At 41.0% G+C, this 23,174-nt stretch overlaps 1 protein-coding gene across 1 annotated transcript in view; it reads right to left on the bottom strand.

Annotated features, from left to right (window-relative positions):
• LOC126175410 (juvenile hormone esterase-like) overlaps positions 1–22,804 on the bottom strand; it is an 81,918-nt gene extending 59,114 nt beyond the window's left edge. Inside the window, 3 exon segments of the mRNA XM_049922205.1 lie at positions 1,902–2,178; positions 17,894–18,028; positions 22,648–22,804. Coding sequence (XP_049778162.1) covers positions 1,902–2,178; positions 17,894–18,028; positions 22,648–22,713 — 478 coding nt within the window. The 5' untranslated portion in view covers positions 22,714–22,804.
• Between the last annotated feature and the right edge of the window lie 370 nt (positions 22,805–23,174).

Below are 23,174 nucleotides of genomic sequence, written 5' to 3'. Positions count from 1 at the left end.
GTTGTACAATGCAGTTTGTTTACAGGGTAGTTGCTATGAATAACCCATCAGAGAATGATCGGTGTCACGCCTTCTGTTCTGTTCACTTTTGTTACATCGCTTTGGTACCTCCTCAGATACCACAGTCAGTTGCAGACGATGGTTCAAATGGCTCTGAGCACTATGGGACTTAACTTCTAAGGTCATCAGTCCCCTAGAACTTAGAACTCCTTAAACCTAACTAACCTACGGACATCACACACATCCATGCCCGAGGCAGGATTCGAACCTGCGACCGTAGCGGTCACGCGGTTCCAGACTGTAGCGCCTTTAACCGCTTGGCCACACCAGCCGGCTGCAGACGATGCTTGATACCGATAACATAACTATTGTGATTTGTTTTCGTTCCTTTATTGTGTTTCCGTGTGGCATGTTTGTTTTACATGGATGAACATCCTAAACTAGTGTCGATAGTGCACAGGATAAGTGATATGAGCGCTGCCACCGTATTAAGCAATCGAATACTACACGTTATCGGGCAGAGCATGAACGTATCCAGAAAGGAAACACCCAGCTGTAGCTGCCTGCGATATATTGTACATGCAGACGAACATCAACAGACAACGTCGCACTGTTCCTCCCATGTTAGACTGTCAAACACCTTGTAATTTTGATTAGGGTGTAGAAGAGGTTTTCTGCTACTAGTGGATGTCAGGTGGCTAATAGAGATTATGTAGTGTTGGATTTGAATGGAATGCGTGTTACGTAGACGTGGTGCTCAATTTAACAATTATTTTATTTAGCATCACAGTTTTATTTATCAAAATGGAAAATCACTTAGCATAAAACAACTATATATTTTGTACCCTGAGAGAACTTCAAGTAGGGCGAAAATAATCACAGCATAATCATTTTAAGAAAGCAGAACAAAGTTAACACAGAACAAACTCAATCGTGCCTTACACTGGACAACTGGCTAACATCATAACAGTTTAAAATGCTTCACAAAGTTAATAATTCCAGTAGAAGCAGCAGTAAACACCTGTTACCCTGTTCAGTCATCCATCATAAGGAATTAGAGCCTTTTTTGCGAATAGTGTACACCACTTGGGATTTATGAGTGTAGTTCTTTCCGAATTAACTGACTCTTTCGTTTGGATAAGTAGCTGAGCATTGTATGACACTGGAGCCCACACTAATGTCTTCCACATCTGTGGATTTTGTGTTTTAACCAATATCGTGAAAATTATGACGTACATCGATATGTACGGGCGTAGATCGACGAGCACCAAGACGAGTTTAACCCTGGCCACCAGCCTTCCCGGATTTAAACTCACTCAAGAATCCACCTCGATCCGTCTGTTTGCAGCATGCATCCTCAACCAAGAAACTTAGCGTAGCTGGCCATGGTACTAGAGTTTCCATGGCTCCACATCCTTATTGATACAAAACGTCATTGTCTCTCTTCTTGCTGGTCTCGCAGCAGTCGCGTGAGATTAGCCGAGCGGTTTAAGGCGCTGCAGTCATGGACTGTGCGGCTTATCCTGGCGGACATTCAAATCCTCCCTCGGGCATGGGTGTGTGTGTTTATTCTTAGGATAATTTAGGTTAATTAGTGTATAAGCTTAGGGACTGTTGACCTTAGCAGTTAAGTCCCATAAGATTTCACACACATTTGAACATTTTGGCTCTCAGCAGTCGGTGCTGCAAAAGTTGGTTATTCAGGCTTTTGACGGGTGGTCCCATTGATATGACTGTACAGTGTATTACGCGCCTGTGAACTACACCCTTATGACAGGAATGGGTGGCAGCGTAGCTATTTATACAATCTACCGCGATCTGTTACAGACAGTATGGGTATATCGTTAAGAATGAGACAAGTCATTGAAAATGTGACTTACCATCACGATAACAATACGTACCAAAAGCCCCCAGCCGGTAGTTTATGGTGACGAGTATGACACCATAGGAGACGAGGAAGTCTGGTCCGTACTCGCGGGAAGAGCCCCCACCGCGTACATACCCCCCGCCGTGCACCCAGAACATGACGGGCAGCTGCGCGCCCTCTTCTGGAACGCCCGGCACGTACACGTTCAGGTAGAGGCAGTCCTCTGAGCCGCTGCCGTCCTCTTGGACGCAGTCGCTGCCGTACTCTGTGGCGTTCCGCACTCCCTCCCAGCCTGCTGCTGGCTGCGGGGCCTGCGACAGTTACAGGTATTGAGGAAGAACATTTATGAAATCAATTTGAAACAAGGTCATCTAAGGAAATCATTGTTATCGAATGGCTATGAAACAAACTCAGTAGTCAGAAACGAAAAATAGCTGCAGCTAAGGATAACAGAGAGGATGCAACACCATGAGAGCTGGTGATTCCGCCATACACAAAGAGCGCTATCAGTCACACTCGAAAGATCCTCCAGCGTAGTAGTATAACTACATTTTGTTGTCATATACAGTAAGGAGCAGCCGCCAACTGAAAAAAAATTCAGTAACCAAGATCGCTAAAGAAACATTTTACTGGATGACCACTTTCTACAGAGTTATCCGTCACTATCGGACGAACATGAGGATGAACAGAAACTGATAAAAAAGTATTTTACAGGCATTATATTACTACTCGATTAATTGTTTTATGACACGACCTATTGAGCTATAACATTGAGGCGTGCAGCTCGGCTCATGTTCATGCCCTTTATTGTTTGTCATCTTCTATTACGGTACTGCCGCCTCGTTTTCTTATTCCGTTTACTGGTGTCACTAACTTCCTGCCTTACTTGCCCGTGAGCGGCAGAAGCAGCGCGTATCGATAAGTGGACTGTTGTACCATCTCCGCAGCGACCGATAGTATTTGCGGGTCGTCGTTTGTCTGACAGTCAGTTGGAGACGGACCAGCAGTGAAGTCGGGGTTGGAGCGCCGGTGAGGCGCGGAAGCCAGTGCTCCCGACCGCTGCCTACACACATGAACTGTCCGACAGAGGGAGATTGGAGCGGGACGACCGTTGGTTTGTCGTTCGGTTGGTCGTCTCTTCGGCCGACGTGTATTTGGTCCTTTCACCGTTTCTGGACCCGGGCAGTCGGTTGGCGTGAAGCAGCAAGTAAGTTTCCATCGCACGTGCTCTGGCCGGGGCCGCTGGCGGTGTCATGCGCGGTTGAGTGTGAGGGGCTGCTTGTGAGTGCTACGAAGTTCGTCGCCCACCGATCTTGGACATACAACAACGTGTGTGTATTCAAGTCGGCTAAGATTCCAGCCATCTTCCTATGGAGTTTAACTTAATTTATTTCCTGTTATTGAAGTTGCGCAGCGGTGTCTTATGCCTTGTGGCTGTTGACGTTCCAGTTACTTGCCCAGGTCGTTGACGTAATTTTAGGCAGTGTATTTTCCTCATCGTGTTGTTGCTGTCCAGTGCGGCGTGTAGTTCGACAGCCCAGGTGTTGTTGGTTGTTGTGGGCGCTAATATTCTGTGTGTCGTTGTATTGAAATCTTATGGTCGTTTTACAGGTTGCGTGGAGTGGAACTGATTTTGTTGATCGGTGAGTTGGCTGTCTATCGGTTAGGTTGCCTTCAGATTAAGAAGTCGTTGGACAGGCTACCTGTCTCACCTAAACGGGGGTTAGTGTTACAATCTCAGGCTGACCCCTGGAAACTTCTGAGCGCCTTTCCTTGTGCACTATATAGTAATTTCTCTGTTTGGGTTTTAGTTATTTGGTTGATATGTGGCCCTGAGCCGAGTATCAATATCTCTTAAACTAATGTTCTTGTATTGCCCTCAAGGCATGAGACTGTTATAGTGGCCTTCAGCCGAATTTTATATGGAATGTTTATAGATGTGGCCTTCTTTTAAAATTGAAACTCTTCTTTCTAGGGCTTAAGCCATTAAATTATTTGCTGATGTGCAGACTTAAGCCGAGTTTTAATATTCTTAAGTTAATTTTCTTGTCTCGCCCGTAAGACATAAGATTGTTATGCTTTTGTATGGGGCCTTTAGCCGAATTGTGCATGAAATGTTTTAAGATAAGGCCTTCTGCCTTTTGATTGAAACTCTTCTTATTGCTTACTATGTGTCCTCCAGCCAAGTTCCTTTAAAATTAAATTGTTGAGGCCTTCACCCTGATTAGATAGAAGATTTAGAAAATATTTTTGGGTGGAACCTTCAGAAGGACCTTGTATTTCAATTTCTTGCTTAGGCCTTGTCTTGGATTTTGAATGTGGCCTTCAGACGATCTGAAGTTCATTAAAGGAGGTCAATTAAGGTTGTGAGTGTTTTGCATCCTTGTTGTAATATTGTGTGTTGATAAATAAAGTTTTTATGTTGAGCCCAACAGACAGCAACTTCTTTTGCCCCCTTTCCACAACCTAATCCTCTCTCTCCTGCTATCCCAGGCATTTCAAACAGTGCTTACGCTTTAAAATATTATAACGCATCGTCCATCAGCACTGCAAGTCGTTTCCCATCGCATATACACTCCCTCTATCAAATCGACAGGACAAATGTCACATTACTTTGCACAGAAGTAAACATAGCTGTATTACGCCGAATACAAATGTTCATGTTCACCACCAGCTGGCGCCTGATAGGAAAGTGGTGTGAACACAACGATCACTATATACACATGTCCACCAGGTGGCATTGTGGTGGTCGATTGGATTATCATCCGGTGTACATACGTAGTCCCATGTAACTGTTAATGCTTTATTAAGGACCATTTTACTTACATTACTGTATAGTCCAAATCGTAGAAATAAAGCCAATTTTTCGAACAGCCAGAAAACAAAGACATGTTGCACGAAGATCAATCAGAACGCCTACAAACTGCAATAGTATACGAGGTTAGGTGCAAGTATACGTAGGGAAGACAGAGCGTGCAGCTGAAGAATGTCTAAAACAGCGGGAGCGACATGTGCGCTCAAATAACCAAGAAGGTCGATCGTAACTGATCGTAGTGAAACGTGTGGTCGAGATGCTGACATCTTTCATGTTTGCATTTTAGCGACGATGCAGTTTTCCGGTAGAAACGAGAGGTCAGAGAACCCGTCGATATTCCTGAACGCACGAACAGTTTTAATCGTGACATCTTCTTTAGCCTGCTGGTGGTTTGGCTGGCTGTTCTCAGTACTACGAGCACACCACCGGAGAATACAAACACAAACAAGTTGGCACACTTGCGATGTCTTCAAGCAACTGGTACACCGGGTTGTTCTTCAAACAATCACAGCAACGATACTGAATAGACAATCATCTACAGCAACATTTATAAAAGCGAAAAATGTTACCTTAAATTTTCGGGAGGTTGACAGTGCGGCAGAACGTGCGGTCTTTTTCTGGAAGAAGGTCTCAGGAAGAAGACAGAAACGTGAGCTCCGAAGATACAGGAAAAAATGCGTGGCACCAAACCCAATATTTTTACATCTGCAATAATGATTGTATTCAGTTACCTTCTATACCCATGATGTGACACCTTGTATTAGTAATTCAAATAAAAAAAGGTCTTTATTCCCACTTTAATACATAAAAGTTTACATAACGCAAAATTAACGGCATTTTATCACATAAATGAGCAATTTCATCAAATTTAATTGCCGACTATGCACCCGTGTTGTACGGGTAGCATCTTTAATAATAACGACAAAGTCTTGGGTCCTTCATTCGAAGCTCACCATCGCATAAATTTTGAACGAAAATCATCAGCAGTCGCGACCATAGATTTCCGGCTTATAATGTGACCCTCGTTCAACCAACGGCCTTGCCAAAGAGGGCGGAGGAGCAGACAGAGGATCAGGGCACTTATTATCCCTCGGGTGGAAACCTGCCCATTTAGTACTGAAGTATCAGTAAATGAAAATAAAACAAACATTTCCGGTGAGACAAGTAATCAAGAGTAGTAGAAAATGGTATAACGGAAGTAGGGATCCTTGTAAATAGGGAGGTAGAAGACGTACATTTGATGATAAAAAAATTAAAAAATAAAGAACAAATTAACTTTTTTTATTTAGAATAAAGTGCACTGTTCTTATGTTTATTGGAGGGCTGTAAAACGACGTAATTGAATCTTTTCGCTAATTAACACTGTTTACAAAAGAAAAAACAAGTAACAAAACAGAATAGTATTTAATGTATACAGTAGAGATGTCCACCCAACGTTTATTGCGTATTTGCTGTAGGTCAAGTTATTATTTCATTCCAAAAGGATGACACACTTTCACTATAAGGAATAAATCGTACACATTGTTTAATGTCTTCCATTTTCTTTACCCCAATAGGTACTTTCGTATCCTTCTAACCCTTTTCATCTGGCAACTGTGGTTTCTTCCTTTGGTCAAATTTCAAGGAGAAGTTATCGGGGTGAAGCCCATTAATGAATTCCATTGCTCCCACAACTCCTGGCATTGATGATTTATAACAGAAATGATGAAAATTAGAAATATTTAGTGGTACCTTGTCAGCCTTTGGAATATCTGGTTTCGATATTTCAATAGAAAAGCTAGCCTTCTTATAAATTGATGGCCAACACTTCTTGAAGTCTACTGTTTCATCTCCTTCCACCAATTGCACTATGAAATTACAGTTTTCCAGTTACTATAAGCTCCATTAATTCATGGACTGTGTATGTTCTCTCTACTTTCTTGAGAGCTCTCTTTGTTAACCAAATACCCTATAACATGGCAGGAATGAATGACCGCAGATAGGGTAAAAATGTTCAATCAAACTCCACAGTACCAAAATGCAGGCGGATAATTGTGTTTGTTCTGTCCTGGGCAGTAAAAGGAAAACAGAAATATGTTTTTCACATCTTGGGCTATATAATCTTTGATGTAGCTTAATAGTGAAGTACAAACTTCATTGGGACCTTTCTTCGCATTCCCTTCGTGATAGAGATAAAAAACAGATGACCTTGTATGTAGATTATGTATACAACAGTCAACTGGCGCGACTAGAACAGCTCTTGCACCGGGACACGAACTTCAACATTTCGCATGCATCCGAAACACGAAGCACTTGCTCTAAGATTAGTCTCCGAATGTATTTTCCCATCTTGCAGAGCAGCATAAAACTTCTTACATCTTCGGATATAGACTATCTTCTCTGCTATTGCTGCTCGTTTCGCTACATTGAATGTTTTTCACTTAATCATTAACGCCAACTCTTCGCAGGCGCAGCAAGTGTCCACTTTAAGTCTTCCGAAAGCAAGTGAAAAGTTTTCACGAAAAAGATGATTATAGTACTTGTATTTCACTGGTGAGTTATGATGTTTAGCAATCAAAAGTTGGTGCATTTTTTTCACAGGTAGTTCACAGTCAAGGTAGTGCATAGTGCGGCTGCTATAATGACTTTCCTTAATGGGGAATGATCTGATATGATCTCTAATTTTGACAGTTTCCTCGACAGCATAGCATTGACACTCTTACTTTTCCCTCTTCCGTTTTTCGGTGTCTGCCCACTACACAGCAGTTTGTGAATTCCTATAACTCTCGCATCAGTTACTGCATAAATACTTAGAAAAAATTTTCCACATACCTGAAATCGTTTGTCTCCAATAAGGACACAGTAGCTAAAAGACTTTTCACGACTGCACCCCTTCCTACTTCTCGGGCGGGGTCTTCTCACATCACTAGCTGTGATCATTCCTTGCAGCGATAGGTCCTGGTCATTCTTGAATTCCATGTCCAGAAAATGTTCTAAAGCTCGAGTTCTGTTGTCTTCTGCAATAACACTAAAACAGCTTCTTCGACACTTGCAGTCTTCTCCTGTCACCTTTTTCGGAATTTCTTTGCTTCTTTGGTTCACATGTTCCTCTCCATAAATTTTAGCTTTCTTCATAATATTTCTTTGATATTCCGGAGAATGTTTCACCCTTTTCTTCTCATAACTGCTGGTACACGCCACTACATCCATTTTCACAAGAATACTAAAATCCACAATGTCAATTTCTGCCATACAGCTGTACCACACTTTACTGTAGTGCCAACAGTTGAGAAGAAAAATAACCGAAGTCCTGGACTTGGGACTTTCTGCACTCTGCTCAAACTTTCTATCTCTGTTTGAACGGCAACAAACGATAGCTTAGGCTGTTTTCATGCACAGTCTGGTGGAGCTACGTGCAGAGTACGCATTTTTGCCTTTAACTCAGTTTTCACCAAATGTGGCCGTAGGTTTTTGCAATCAGCGATTCATTTGGATTACATCATCGTCGGGCAGAGATTCCGATTCAAGTAGTGAATTGTAAATAGTACCTAGGAGCAGATACAAACTCAGGTCACAATGTACTAATGTTGAAGAGTTGGCGTAAGATTTAGAAACTAGTCAGGTAGAATTAATGCGAGAAGAAGTGGGATACGGAAGTATTAAGGAATGAAGGGACACGCATGAAGTTCGCTGAGGCAATTGATATTGCGGTAGTAAACAGCTCAGAGGGCACTTCAGTTGAAAAGATATCTAAAAAGTACAGTCACGGAGGTTGGAAAGAAAAACAAAAGCACAAATAAGGCAACTGTGAGGAAACCTTGGGTGATAGAGAAAGTGCTTCAGTTGGTCGACGAAAGAAGGGAGCAGAATAATCTAAAGGGAAATGTAGGAATACAGAACCACACGTCACGTAGGGATGAAAGGAATAGGAAGTGCAAGGAAGCTAAGGCGAAACTGTTTCATGAAAAATGTGAAGATATCGATAAAGAAATGATTTTCAGCATACAGAAAAATTCAAAAAACCTTCGCTGAAACCAAAAACATGGTTGATAACATTAAGAGTGCAATGGGAATTCCACTGTTAAATACAGAGAAGAGAGCAGATAGGTGGCAAGCGTCTGCTGACGTGACAGAAGAAGAAAGGGAAGTCGAGAGGCAAGAGATAGGGTATCCACTATAAGCATCAGAATTTAAAAGAGCTTTCGACAAGTTAAAAACAAATAAGGCGGAATTTCTAAATTCATTGAGGGAGTGGTAACAAAACAGTTTTCCATGCTGGTGTGTGGACTGTATGAGACTGGCGATACATCATCACACAACCGGAAAAACATCATCTAAACAATTCAAAAGCTTGCAACGGACGGTAAGTACGGAAATTATCGTACAACCAGATTAACGGCTGATGCAGCGAAGCTGCTGACAAGAATAATATACAGAATAACGAAAAACAAAGATGAAGATGTGTTGATGATAATCAGTTTGACCTTAGGAAAGGCAAAGGCATCAGAGAGGTAATACTGACGTTGCAATTGATAACGGCAGCAAGACTAAAGAAAAATCAGACACATTCATGAGACCTATAGAAAGCGTTCGACAGTGTAATGTTATGCAAGATGTTTGAAATTCTGAGGAAAATAGCGGTAAGCTGTAGGGAAAGACGGGTAATATATATAAAGTGCAAGAACCAAGAAGGATCTGTGCTGTCCTGAAGCATCGACTGCACCCCAACCAACTAGGCGCTGCGGAACGGCATCAAGAAGGCGCTGACCCGCGTACCAATGGAAAGAGCGGGCAGCGCCACGCCTCCGCGAAGACAGACTTCAGTGACCCCCCCCCCTCCCCTCCCCTGGCAGTGCTGACTTGGCTGGTCGTGCCAAGTTCAGTCGCAATCTTCGAGAGCATCAACACGGAGTGATAGGAAAACAGTTCTTAGCCTACGTTATGCTAGTAGTGATAGTGGATAAATATAATTGCACATAGGACGCACAAGAAATTAAGTCATGTTTCTTTTCTTTTCATAAATAAAGTGTCCTATTAATTATAAAGTTTAATGTAAGAACAGTTTGGATTCCTGCCATCTGTCATTTCAACCTCTCTCCTTCCTTGTGTGTGTCGGTGCCGACTCCCACAGTAGCCAACACAACACGAACAACAAGAGTAGAAGACTAAGTCGAAACGCTTGTATTAAAGAGGGTGTAAGACAGGGATGTAGTCTTTGAACCCTGATGGTGATTCAGTACATCGAAGAAGCAATGACAGATATAAAAGAATGATTCAAGAGAGGGATAAAAGTTAAGGGTGAAAGAATATAAGTGCTAAGATTCGATGACGTCATTGCTGTCCTGAGTAAAAGTGAAGATGAATTATAGTATGTATTAAACGAAATGATCAGTCTAATGAGTACAGAGTATGGACTGAGAATCAATCGAAGACGAAGGTAGTGAGTGAGGATCACGAAGTCGAGAAGTTAACGGATTCTTTTACCTAAATAGCAAAATAGACCGTGATTTACTGAGCAAGGAAGACATAAAAGACTGTCATTGACAAAAACTCATTCCTGACCAATTACTAGCATGAAAGATGGGCCTTAATTTGAGGAAGGAATCTCTGAGAATGTACGTTTGGAACACAGCACTGTATGGCACTGAGACATGGTCTACAGGAAAACCGGTTGAGGAGAAAATAGAAACATTTGACATGCGGTGCTACTGAAGAATGTTAAAAATTAGGTGGACTGATGAGGTAAGGAATTAGGAGGTTCCCCAAATAATCGGCGAGGAAAGTAACATGTGGGAAACACAGACAAAAAGAAGGAATTGGATGGTGGGACGCCCATTAAGACATCAGGATATAACTACCATACTACTACAGGTAGCCATAAGGGCTAAACACTGTAGAGGTTGGAATGTATCCAGCAAATGATTGAGGATGGAGGTTATCAGTGTTACTCAGAAACAAGAAACTTCACACAGGAGTGGAATTCGTGGTCGACCCCATCGAAGTAGTCAGAAGACTGAAGACTCAGAAAAAGAAAAAATATAGTTGATTCATTATCAGGAATGCCTGAGTTATATCTACAAGATAAATGTTCGTTTCATTATAGTCTCCTTGTACGTCATATTCAGAATGGAAATGGAAAAGAGTTTAAGTGTCGTATTATCATAAAACGTGTTATCAGTGCAGTTGTTTGTCGGTACTCTCTTGCACGTCCTTAGACTTGACTCAGGTTGCGTACACATATCATTGTCCGTTGTGTGTTAGCGAGGAGCGCCAAGGCGGCAATGGTAAACATATGCCCCGCCGAGCCAGGAAATAGTGAGTACGATAATTAGGCTCCTCAGTGCTCGAGTCTTGAGGAATGATGCCCTCGTGCTAGCGGAGGCGTTGGAGTGACTGATAAGTCACAAATAGCTTGATATCAATCCTGTAGCAACTTTGTGAAGGTTAAATTCCTTCGTGTATGTTGTCTTTTCCCCGATTTTTCGAAAATTTTGCGGTATTCCTCAGCCATCATGTTAGCCCCTCTTGCTGTAATGTTTGAGAGTGGGAAGCTTGGTAGGAGGCAAGAACTTTTGGGAGAGTCGGGGATGGAGTTTTGAGCGATACCGGCGCTTTCCGTCAGAGGCAGGAGCTGCCGTCCATCTATGGCTATTTTACAACACTCTGCTGATTTCGAGCAGAAGTAAATTTTCACAATCCATGGCAGTACAATCGGCAATCCGAGCGCTTCTCATATATTTTGGATGTGCAACCCAACTTGCTGACTTAATTACGATTTGAATTTAGATCTCTTATCTTGTATCAACGAGCTGCACACATAAGGATATCTTGGTGCAGTAGCTTCCATGCAGTCTCCCTTTCATAGGGTTCCTCCCAAAGATTTACTCTCGCCAACTTCTCAAAGCTTATTCGAAACGGTATTAATTTTATTCCTCTGTTTATGTTTTTTATGTTCGTATTCGAGTATAACGTTCTACTAAACGCAGATTAATTGTGACGTACCTCAGTTTCACTTAAAGTAACAAATTAAGAGTTCTGTTAAAGGCAAGTAACTTTTGAAACGTCTTGCTCAAATTCAGACCAAATAAAAATTTTGCTAAAGCAAATTCGACTTCCACTACAGGTCTCTTAACTGGTCCTATAGCTTTCCTGGATATGGAGGATAAAGATAACTTGGTATAGTATCAATTTATGGTATGCCGTGTCGGCGTCCCCCTTTATGTGGACGTAAGGACATTCGGACAGTGGTGCTTCACTTGCTGCAATAGAAGTAGCATGAGCAAACACACTCTGCCAGGTAGTTAGAGACTGAGTTTACAGGTACCCCATTCAAGTCTGAAAAATGCGTTAGCAGATGGCAAATGGTTTTTGTACGTAGCTGTGTTTTCACTCGAACTTTCAAAATTTAATCGCTAGCCATATAGTTTTCTATTAGTTAAAAACCTAACGCTGTATTTCTGATTTGTATTACCATAAATAAAACGCAGTACCTCAATCTTAATGACACTTGCGACTAACTCTTTCTTCCTGCTATTTTATCGAAAACTGGCATTTATGATGCCGTGGCTGCATATAAAGTAGCAGCTGATTCTTTCCAATAAGAAAACAGTAACCGGCACTGTTAATAATGCTATCTATTTACGCTAACAGCACCGTTATCGGTTTCTAGCCAACAGGTTGATCTTTAGATGCCTGTTAAAGTTTATATTATGTTTATTGTTCCTTACGTTAGTTATAGAAAAAAAAGAAAAGAACGTACAGGTAATGTGAAGAACAACAAATCCAATACCAACGTGAACAGCAGCCTGAAGATGAAGATGTCGGTTCAAAACCAGTAACGGCGCTATTTTTCTAAATAAATAGCATCATTGGCAGTGGCTGGGTACTATTTCTTCATTTACAAGATTTACCTTGTAGAATGTTTTTTATTTTCACTCGGAATCAGTCCGTTTCCTGGTGTGGCACATATAACATTCATAATAAAGTATTATTTTCTAATTCGTCCCAGATTTTTTGCGGTCATGTGGATAGTAGCATAATTCTGTGGTATCTAAATACCTTCTCAATTAATTGGATACATTGGATACAGCTTGGCTGAACAGAGGACTGTCGAATGTTGGGGGTGGAAGGATGTTCATCATGAGGAAATACGTAATTCATAAAATTCACCAGCGGAAAAATACTCCTTTCGGAGCGTAAAAAAATCTATTACGCTTTTTCTTGAAAGACTGACTGAAAAGTGGGGTACAAGCTCCTCATTCTATTTTCCTCAACACCTTCAAAAATTTTGGCATGCAAAACTATTCGCGCTCTGTTAAATATGCAACTCACCTCTCACTGCAAAAAGCTGCTAACTATAACTCGCTCTCACCCATTAGTCCTGCGAGGTACGTCGCTGTACTTATTCAATCCCCCTTGCCCATTCTCACTGATTCGTTCAACCCAACTCATTGTCATTACCTTCTTGTATGTCACTGTCTCCTGTCTCAGAGCCACAGTTTCCTTCATTCCGTCCCACTACTGTCTCCCTTTTTCTATTTCTTAGTGCAACTATCTCACTGATCCTGTAGCACTATTGCTGCCTCTTCTACTATCAGTGTCTCTCCCTTCCTCCTTGTCATTCTCATAAATGGACTGTCCTTGTCAGTGGCTCTCACCCACTTCTCTTTATTCATGTCCCTCAGGCGCTGTCTCCTTCACTCCTTTCCCAGCACTGTTCTGTCACTGCCAACTATGTTCCACTCCCACTGTGCAGGAGCATATTCAACAGGAGCATGTTCACTTTTTGTCTGCTCCGTTAAGAGCATTTTCTGTTGGATCTTTTTTCTGCTACAGCATGGCACGCCATTCACATGAAAAGCAGTTTATGTGTCAGTAAAATTTTGATACCTTTCTTCGTGAAATTCAAAGAAGACCAAATTAATTTTACACCCCAGACCGGATTTTACGTGCAGAAAAATTTGTCTTGTGTTTTGGTTCTATAACATGGTGCTCCCAGAACCCTTATGATGATAACGGAGGCAGTCTACAACATATTCCTCCTCGATAAGTCACTTCATAAACTACGTTTTTGCCTCACACCCGATATTACGTGCGTATTTTACGTGAACAAGTAGAGTAAATTTGAACCTCCGTATTTCGGAAGCATATAACGACCCGCCAGGTTAGCCGAGAGCGCTAATGCGCTGCTTCCTGGGCTCGGATAGGCGCTCCGGCCCCGGATCGAATCCGCCCGCCGGATTAACGACGAAGGCCGGTGTGCTGGCCAGCCTGGATGTGGATTTTAGGCGGTTTTCCACATCCCTCTAGGTGAATACCGGACTGGTCCCCACGTCCCGCCTCAGTTACACAATTCACAGACATTTATCTGATTCCTCCCAGGGGGTACGGGGTGGCGGCAGGTGGGGCATCCGGCCACCCCTTCACATTAACATGCCAAATCCGATTTAACCACGCCAACCCGGCGCAAAATGCGGGGCAAAGGAACAAGCGATAGATTTCGGAAGCGGATAAAGATATCAAGAAAATTTTCCTGGTTTCTCGAGATCAGGATCTTAGGACTATAGGCCTGTAGCGACAATTTCAATCATATGCTGTGCTCAGTCGTCTTGGAACTCAAAACCATATTTTTCAGGTTTTCTCAGGAATGGCTCATGAATTAAATAGAGCCGCCACCAGCCCATTAAGACGCACCATAGACCACATATAATGCGAAAATAATCAAACGATTTGTTTCGTTTATTTAAGCTGCAGGAAGTTGGTAATATTCATACTTTGATCCTATACTCCCCCTATGAACTCCGTTGGTGGGGAGGCTTGTGTGCCTCAGCGACACAGATAGCCGTACCGTAGGTGCAACCATGAATGAATGGTATCTGTTGAGAGGCCAGACCAACGTTGGGTTCATGAAGAGGGCCGCAACCTTTTCATTAATTTCAGGGGCAACAGTCTGGATGATTGACTGATCTGGCCTTGTAACATCAACCTGTGCTGGTGCTGCGAACGACTGAAAGCAAGTGTACACTACAACCGTAATTTTTCCCGAGGACATGCAGCTCTACTGTATCGTTAAATGACCATGGCATCATCCTGTGCAAAATATCGCGGAGGAAAAATAGGCCCCCATTCAGATTTCCAGCCGTGGAATACTCAGGAGGATTTCGTTATAAGAAGAAATTAAACTTGCTATCCACTGATCGGAGTGTGGATTATCAGATCCGTTAATTAGGCAGATAGGTTGGAAAATTTAAATGGGGAAACGGACAGATTAAAGTTAGATATAGTGGGAGTCAGTAAAGTTCGGTATCAGGGGAACAGGACTTCTGGTTGGTTGAATACAGGGTTATAAGAACAAAATCAAATAGGGGTAATGCAGGAGTAGGTTTAATAATGAATAAAAAGTTGGAACGTGGGGAAGCTATTGTGAATAGCATAGTGGAGCATAGTGAACGCATTATTGTAGCCGAGACAGACACGAAGCCCACTCCCACCTTAGCAGTACAAGTTTATATGTCAACTAGCTCCGCAGATGATGAAGAGATTGAAGAAATGTGTGATGAGATGAAGGAAATTATTCAGATGGTTAAGGGAAGCGAAAATTTAACAGTCATTGTGACTGGAATTCTATAGTAGGAAAAGGAAGAGAAGGAAGGATAGCAGGTGAAAATGGATAGGGGGAAAAGAATGAATTTTGCACAGAGAATAATTTAACCATAGCTAACACTCGGTTTAAGTACCGTGAACGAAGGTGGTATAGTGGGAGAAGCCTGGAGACACCGGAAGGTGATTACGTAATTGTAAGACAGACATTTCGGAACCAGATTTTATATTGTAAGACATTTCCAGGGGCAGATGTGGACATTGACCACAATTTATTGGTTATGAATTGTAGATTAAAACTGAAGAAAGTGCAAAAATGTAGCCTCTTAAGGAGATGGGACCTGGACAAACACAAAGAAACAGAGGGAGTAGAGAGTTTCAGAGGGAGCATTAGGGAACGATTGACAGGAACAGGGGAAAGGAATACAATAGAAAAAGAAGGAGCGGCTCTGACAGATGAAATAGTGGGCAGCTGAGGATCAAATAGGTAAAAAGACCAGGGCTACTAGAAATCTTTGGTAACCCAAGACATATTGGATTTTCGTTGATGAAAGGAAAGAAATATAAAATTGCTTTAATGAAGCAGGCGAAAGCGAATACAAACGTCTAAAAATGAGATTGACAGGAAATGTAAAGTAGCTAAGCAGGAATGGCTAGAGACAAATGTAAGGATTTAGAAGCGCACATCACTAGGGGAAAGACAGTAACAGCCTACAGGAAAATTAAAGAGCCTTTTGGAGCAAAGAGAATCACCTGTAAGAATATCAAGAGCTCAGACGCAAAACCAGTCATACGCAATGAAGGGAAAGCGGAAAAGTGAAAGGAGTACATAGAGGGTCCATGCAAGGGAGATGTGCTTGAGGGCAATATTACACAAATGGAAGAGGACGTAGATAAATATGAGATGGGATATATGATACTGCGCAAAGAATTTGACAGAGCACTGAAGGACCAAAGTCGAAACAAGGCCCCTGGAGTAGATGATATTCCGTTAGAGCTACTGATAGCATTAGGACAACCAGTCATGACAAAACTCTTCCATCTGGAAGCGCCGGATAGTAGGAATACTGACCTCACTCACATTCAGGGAACAGGTGCCGCCGTACGTTAACCAACCCTCTACCGAAAGTTTTAGGAACGATTCGCATTGCCACAGTCGGTCTAGTTGGTTACAGGGATCTTTTTACATGAGGAGGCACACTGTTGTGCCACGTATGCGGTTACTAAACTATTGAGGTGCTCTTCCTCAGTCCCATTTCGTTGTAGTTCTTAGTGGGGTGTTCACTTCGTGACTACCAATAGTGTAGCAATTGCCACCATTTTGCGATGTATGTGTTGACTTCCGTTCCCTTGGAAGAGTCCGTGTGTAGATGCAATTAGCTTTAGAGGTAGAACGGTCGGGGCAACTTCGTCGGTTATTAAGTTTATAGATACGGCATTTGCACCACGAGTAAGCAGCATTACGGTTCAACAGACGTTATAGCGGTAGGATTTGTCGTATGGCCCATCTTAGTGTGCATCTGTTACGTGACTGTTGATGGCTAGCCGCTTCCTTTCGTGGTTCTCAGTTCACAAGATCCATCTCTGTTTTTACAGCTAATTCTCCCTAGGGGCTGGACGAGATATCGTTGTTTCTCCTGGATTCTATATATGTTTTATGTATATTTCGACTGACCTAAAACAAGCTGGTGGCTTGCCACATAGCCCGCAAATGACGGCTATATAAATCCCAGTCTTTGCGACGGACTACTTTGGATTTTTACGCTTTTATTCAAAATGCACCGACAAAAGTAATCACAGTACCCACAAGGATTTGAGGGACGTAAACGAAAATTGATAGGCATGTTTCTACATCTGATGATACTTAATACAATTTCGCACCAGTCACGTAAGAATGGCGCTAGTAGCACCACTGTGAGGGCGCAAATCATGTCATGAGCGTTAGTTACCTTCGAAATTGGACGTGGTGAGCTTATACCTTCAAGGTGACGAAGACGCCATTATTAACACCTTATTGAGTTTGAACGAGGTCATGTACTAGGGTTACGAGAAGCTGAATGTTCCTTCTGCGATATTGTAGACGGACTTGTAAATGACTTGACAGAAATGAAGCCACTGTACTTGATTGCTGGGAGCGGCGGTTTGAGAATGTACGGTCGCATATCAAGCAACAGCTCAAATGATTCCTTACGATACCAAAACCACGCTTTGAAGTCACTGGGTCACTTCTCTCCATTACAACCCTCATTCTTGGGATGTTCGGCTCTTCCTCAATTTCCATATGTTCTTCGTTGTCCAGGTAATCCATAGAGTTCGACACGTAAAATACAGAACTCAAAGGTCGCACCTTGCTCTCTTACTTTACTCCCACTACTGCCTAGGAGTAAATTTTGGACTTATTTCCTCCTTCAGTTACTAACGTAGTAGCGTAATTTTCAATGGTGCTCTCCACCAGTAATGGAGTGAATAAATTGACTTCGGAAGTAAATGAAAAATTTACTCCTGTAGTAATTTACTCCTTTAGTTCAGTACTATCGACTTTATTTTCACTTACTCCTAGTTGGTGCTAGCCACCCTTAGTGTTAGTCAGCACCAGGTTGTTACTTATCACTGTCTGCTGGCAGTAAACTCACAGCGAAACGCAGCGCTCCAAGCGGCGGCTCAGCGTATGGGATTCCAAGGAAGGCCGTATACGTCGTGTTGTAGAGGCTGGTTTTTGTGGTTCCCAGCAGCGTGCCCTCATCCACGGTCACCAGTATGTCCTCAGCCTGTAGACAAATTCCATATTTACTACGACTTATATAGGTGATTTACTAACAGCAACATTATCTTTATTCAATGACATAAATGTGATATCTGAGAATAGTTATTTGTAAATACTGATCTCTAGTCCTGTACTTGATTGGGCATCACGTTCTCCAGATTCATGTGGAAACTACTGTGGATCACTCTGTCACCCTCGGTAATTGATATCTACTGAATATGTCTTGGACAAACAAGTTTACTAAACCTTTATTAGAAACTACCTTACAGATACGAATGGGCTACAAGAAGTTCCACGTATGTCAATATAGATGGTTCAACGACATTATGAAGACCTGTGGATTATCTTCCAAAGTTAGTCATATGAAAAGTTTCACCAAATAAAAAGAGAAAAAATAATCAGTTCTCACTGATACTCTCTCTTAATTAAATACAATATTCAGAATGTAAAAGAGACTATGCCACACCATTCCATCATTCTAGCCTAAAGTGGCTTTAATGAAACATATCCATAGAGGTAACAAGGGTTATCTCTTCTAGGTTCACTGCCAAGCGATGTTTAGTCTGTATCAGGCTGCTTTTGACGAGACATTACTCTGATACGTAAAGTCATAGTGGTAGTGTAACATCCCCTTAGAAAAATTAATGAATTACTGTGCTGATGAACCTCTTACATTATTTGATTTTCAAACAGCTGAGCAGAACTGAACGTACTCAGACATTTCGCTCTTTACCTATTCTGATCAACACTAAACTGACACACAATATTTTCAGCGCAACGCAATCTGACTTTGAAAAATCCCTACAAAAAATGGCCCTGACTAACAATAACATATACTTTTCATAAATCACTTACCTCACAAAAATCTTCGTTACTCGAACTACTGCAATACAGCGAGCGCCGCTACTGCCAGCTAAATAAAAGATTCAAACTACTGAAGGCACTAACTACTGATAGGCATAGTTAGCAAATGAAAGATTTTGATAGAGAACAAACAATGTATTTACCTTAATAGTGTTCAAAAGTCATAATATATATAGCAGTTTATGACATCCAGTCTTACAAATTTACTGTGTCTCTGATGTACACACATCCAGATCATCCGCTCTCAAAATTCCGCCATCTCTCTCCCCCACATCCACCACTGCTGGCGGCTCACCTCCAATTGCGCAACGCTAAGCGCTGTTAACAGCCAACTGCCCAACACTACACTGGCAGACAACAATGCAAACTAGCCACAGACTGCACACAGCACAGCCAGTGATTTTCATACAGAGCGCTACGTCGCGTGACTAATAAGGAAACCTAAACAGCCTGCTTACAGTAGGTTTATGTCAAAGCCATTTTTCATCATCAACCATAATCACAAAAGAGAAAGTCTGTAGCCAGTATGTTATCAGCATCATTGCATTTTTCACTAATTCAGTTCATTACCGTAAACGTAAATCTTATAAAGTATTACGATAACAGGCAGTTTAGCTGGGACTGAATGTCGAACCCTCTGTTATCGTTATGACATACAATAAACAGACCATACAAGCCCAATGACATTATCTAAAAAACTCAGTATTCATTCTGTGACTTAACAGGGAAGAGTGCTCTCTATGTAATCAAGACACCCAAATTACGCACTTAATAGAGGACATATTATCTAGGAAAGACAGGAAAATCTGACACCAACGCAATCTCAGGCAGAAAATGTGCAGCTTGAAGTCGAGGATCAATAAATTGACTCATCATCTTTATTTGAAACCTTGGCGATGCGTACCAACATTCAAACATGTATCCTGAGGAGCCCCACATTCACATTAGAAAATAATGCCGTTTTCAGGAACATAACGAGTCGAATACGATACAGTTGAAGAGTGCATACTATATTTAGTTCTTCCGTTTTGTTACAACAAGAAAAAAAAGAAAAAAAAAAAACATGACACAAGCCGAGCATTTCAGCAATTCCATTTTATTTTTGTTCTCGTATGTGACTCCCAATAGCGGAAGGCAAACATCATTCTCATCTGGGGTAGACCTGTTGATACAGGTCTTTAAAAGAGTCACGACTAATAACAATTATCTTATTTGGATGGTCTGTCACCAACAACAATTCATCGAAAGCGGTTGATGATTTACAAGGCTTCTTTTAATTATTGGGATGACAAAATTCAAATGTGGCCATACTTTTCGTGAAGATGATACATGTAAAGATCGTTCTTGAACTTTAACAACAAATGAACCCAGGGGTATGTGGATATTAGGATTTCGAATTATCTAACGTCTTAAGGCATATTAGAAGAATCGATGCGGTTAATTTTAAAGGAATAGTTACCTTTAAGTAAGTTGTTGAAAGGTGGTTGCCATATGTTGATCAAAAGCAAATGAAAACCTGAATGTTTGCTCTATGTTGAGAAGTACTCAACTAAATATCACGGTGTAAAAGTGTGTCATATGCTTTTGTGCTGTACTGACATGTGTTAATAGTTCTGGAGGTACAAGATCAACATCAAACGAAGAAAACATTTTCTGTAATGACAAACCTTCTGAAACAAGACCGTCCACTATCCCTGAAGATGCTTAAATAATTTAGACGAAACAGGCATTTAAAAATATAAATTCTATTTTTTTCAGCAGAACTTAGATAAATAAGTCCATGTTTTCGTGGAGCCTTATGTTCAGTATTTTCTGAAGTTTATACAGTAGTTTTCTTATTTTACTACCTTTGAAAGAGTAAAATAATAACCGCTAAAATCTCAGTTTTTTTCCAAATCAAGCAAACATCAAAATATGAGAGAAAAGAACTGAACCACAAAATACTTATCATCTTGTACGAGGATAATGCGTCTTCTGACGAAAAGCCACTGTGAGTGATTTAAGAGAGGAACATAAAGTATGAATTGTTGTAGACTTTAACTTCCTATACCCTTCGTTACCCAACATCAAAAAAATTTTTTGGAGTTGTTATGAAGCCAATGAAGAGGATATTGTGGCTGTCGAGGGATGTAATTTTCCAGAAAGACACTTCGCGACAGGAGTCTAGTCACTACAAGGTCTTGTATATCTACAAGAGAATTACGTAGACAAATAAGGTATTATAGTCCATACTTTTTTGTACCAATATGCTTTACAGTGAATCATACTTGCCTCTGCGGAGCAAAATCCCACAATTATACTCCTGGTCTTAGTAAGGAACACAGATACCTTTACTAAACATTAACGTATGTCGTAAACAGATTGTTCTTCGTCTTTAGAGGTAAAGAAACAGGAAACACATGCTGCTACTAGTTGTTGCATGTATATATGTTATACGTATCAGACATACCTATTTACATTAATTACAACTGTAGCTGAGAATAGTTAGCAGAGACGGCTCGTTTAATTTTATGTATATCGCATTGCATTACTGCATAATATATTAGAAGTATGATATAAAGGACATTCGACAGAGGGCTACCTTGAAATTTAATTCATCAGATAAAAATTTGAGGGATAGTGAGTTAGTGTCAGTAATAAAATAAGCTCAATCATTTTTCCAAATGTTCTGACAAAGTACTTATGACTTCAATAAATTTACCACAAATTTCAGTTTACAGCTTTTTAATTAATCTTTTATACGCTTATCCTCATGTCTAATGTATATAATTTGTGCGTCTTCTGCAGCAGTTTTTCTATTACAACAAATAATTTGAGAAGTCTAGCATTTTATAAATTAAAAAATTTTTATCAACGTAACAAAATAGTCAACCAAACTTTTCCTCCTACTATGCAGGTCTTTTATTGTTAAATGTGCATAATTTTAATAACTATCATCGTAAGTTTTCTGCTCCTCATACAGACGTTTGTACGTTCTAGTCACATTTTAATACTAGAACAAATATAATATATGCTGTCATACAACACAGTGAAGTCCTGTTATGTCCAGTACTTTAAACAAACAAGTTCTGGCAACTGTTTCGTACTTAATCTAGATATAGCCACATGTCTCGTAGCTATAAGGTGTGAAATGTGATAAAACCCCATAACACATCACATACCGCTAAGAACAGATGCAATGTCTAGCAATGTTCAGAATTTTTTTACTTGAAGTGCTATTATGAAGAACGAATCGTGCTCCCCAGTAATATCAGGAATTTAAATGAGTATTTTCTCGCCTAATTGGTTTTAACGTTTGAAGTGTGACTCAGAACATAGATTTATTTGCGTTTAGTTATCAGCTGCTCATGACGCCATCCTTTACGGACGACATAATGAAGTCACTTTTTTATCTTAAAACCAACAAAAATTTCATAAGTCTTATCATAGATTATTACCTCTACTCAGTCAGAAGCATTCTGCTTTTAACTATTCATACGAACATCCCCGCGATTGCGAAATTTTGACAGTGTGACATAACGTCCGACTTTCATTATTGAAGCATACAATATGTTGCTTTATTTTCGCTGCAATAGCCACATACTCATTATATTCCCTAAACTATATTTTACAGCACCTTATTTACTGTTCTAGGAGAGTGATACTACAGCACTAGTCAGTGTGAAGTACTTCCATTTCCTCTCACGATAGGGACGTTACTATTGCCTTAAATTTAGTTTTACCTTTTCCGACCATGAAATTATCGGGTCTAAACCTTACCTTGCCTTTGGCGGCGAACCGAAGAAGAAGGATAATGCCAAGCAAGTTTCTAACGTGCAGCAGCATGGCAGTATCTTCTTCAGCTTCGCAAGCAGAACCTAAGAGACGCTATTTCAACTGTGGCTCATTCGTTAAATGTGCCTCAGCCTGCGCTCATGCCTCGTCTACTGCTGAAATTTCTTGGGAGCCTGTTGTTTATACAGCTGCCGCACAGGTGTTCTTCACGTTCAAACAGTACCACACAGTCGCGAGAACTCAATTCATTATCTCTTGGCTGTGTTCGTGTGATAGTGGCTGAACTAAACTTGTAAACACAGGCGAGGTTTGGACCTCTGATCCAATGATAATCGGAAAGTGTTTATTTTCTCATTCATTCAGAAATTTACTTATCTGTTCATCACAGAAATTGTTGTCAATTATGTGTAAGGCAAATAACCTTCCTTGGATACGAAGCCATTCTGATTATTGATAGTCGGCCCCAGTGGCCGAGTGGCTCTGGGTGCTTCAGTCTGCAACCGCGCGAACGC

This window comes from Schistocerca cancellata, chromosome 3 (genome assembly GCF_023864275.1).
Source record: "Schistocerca cancellata isolate TAMUIC-IGC-003103 chromosome 3, iqSchCanc2.1, whole genome shotgun sequence".
NCBI classification, from domain to species: Eukaryota; Metazoa; Arthropoda; class Insecta; order Orthoptera; family Acrididae; genus Schistocerca; species Schistocerca cancellata.
This window is presented reverse-complemented; position numbering and strand designations above follow the sequence as displayed.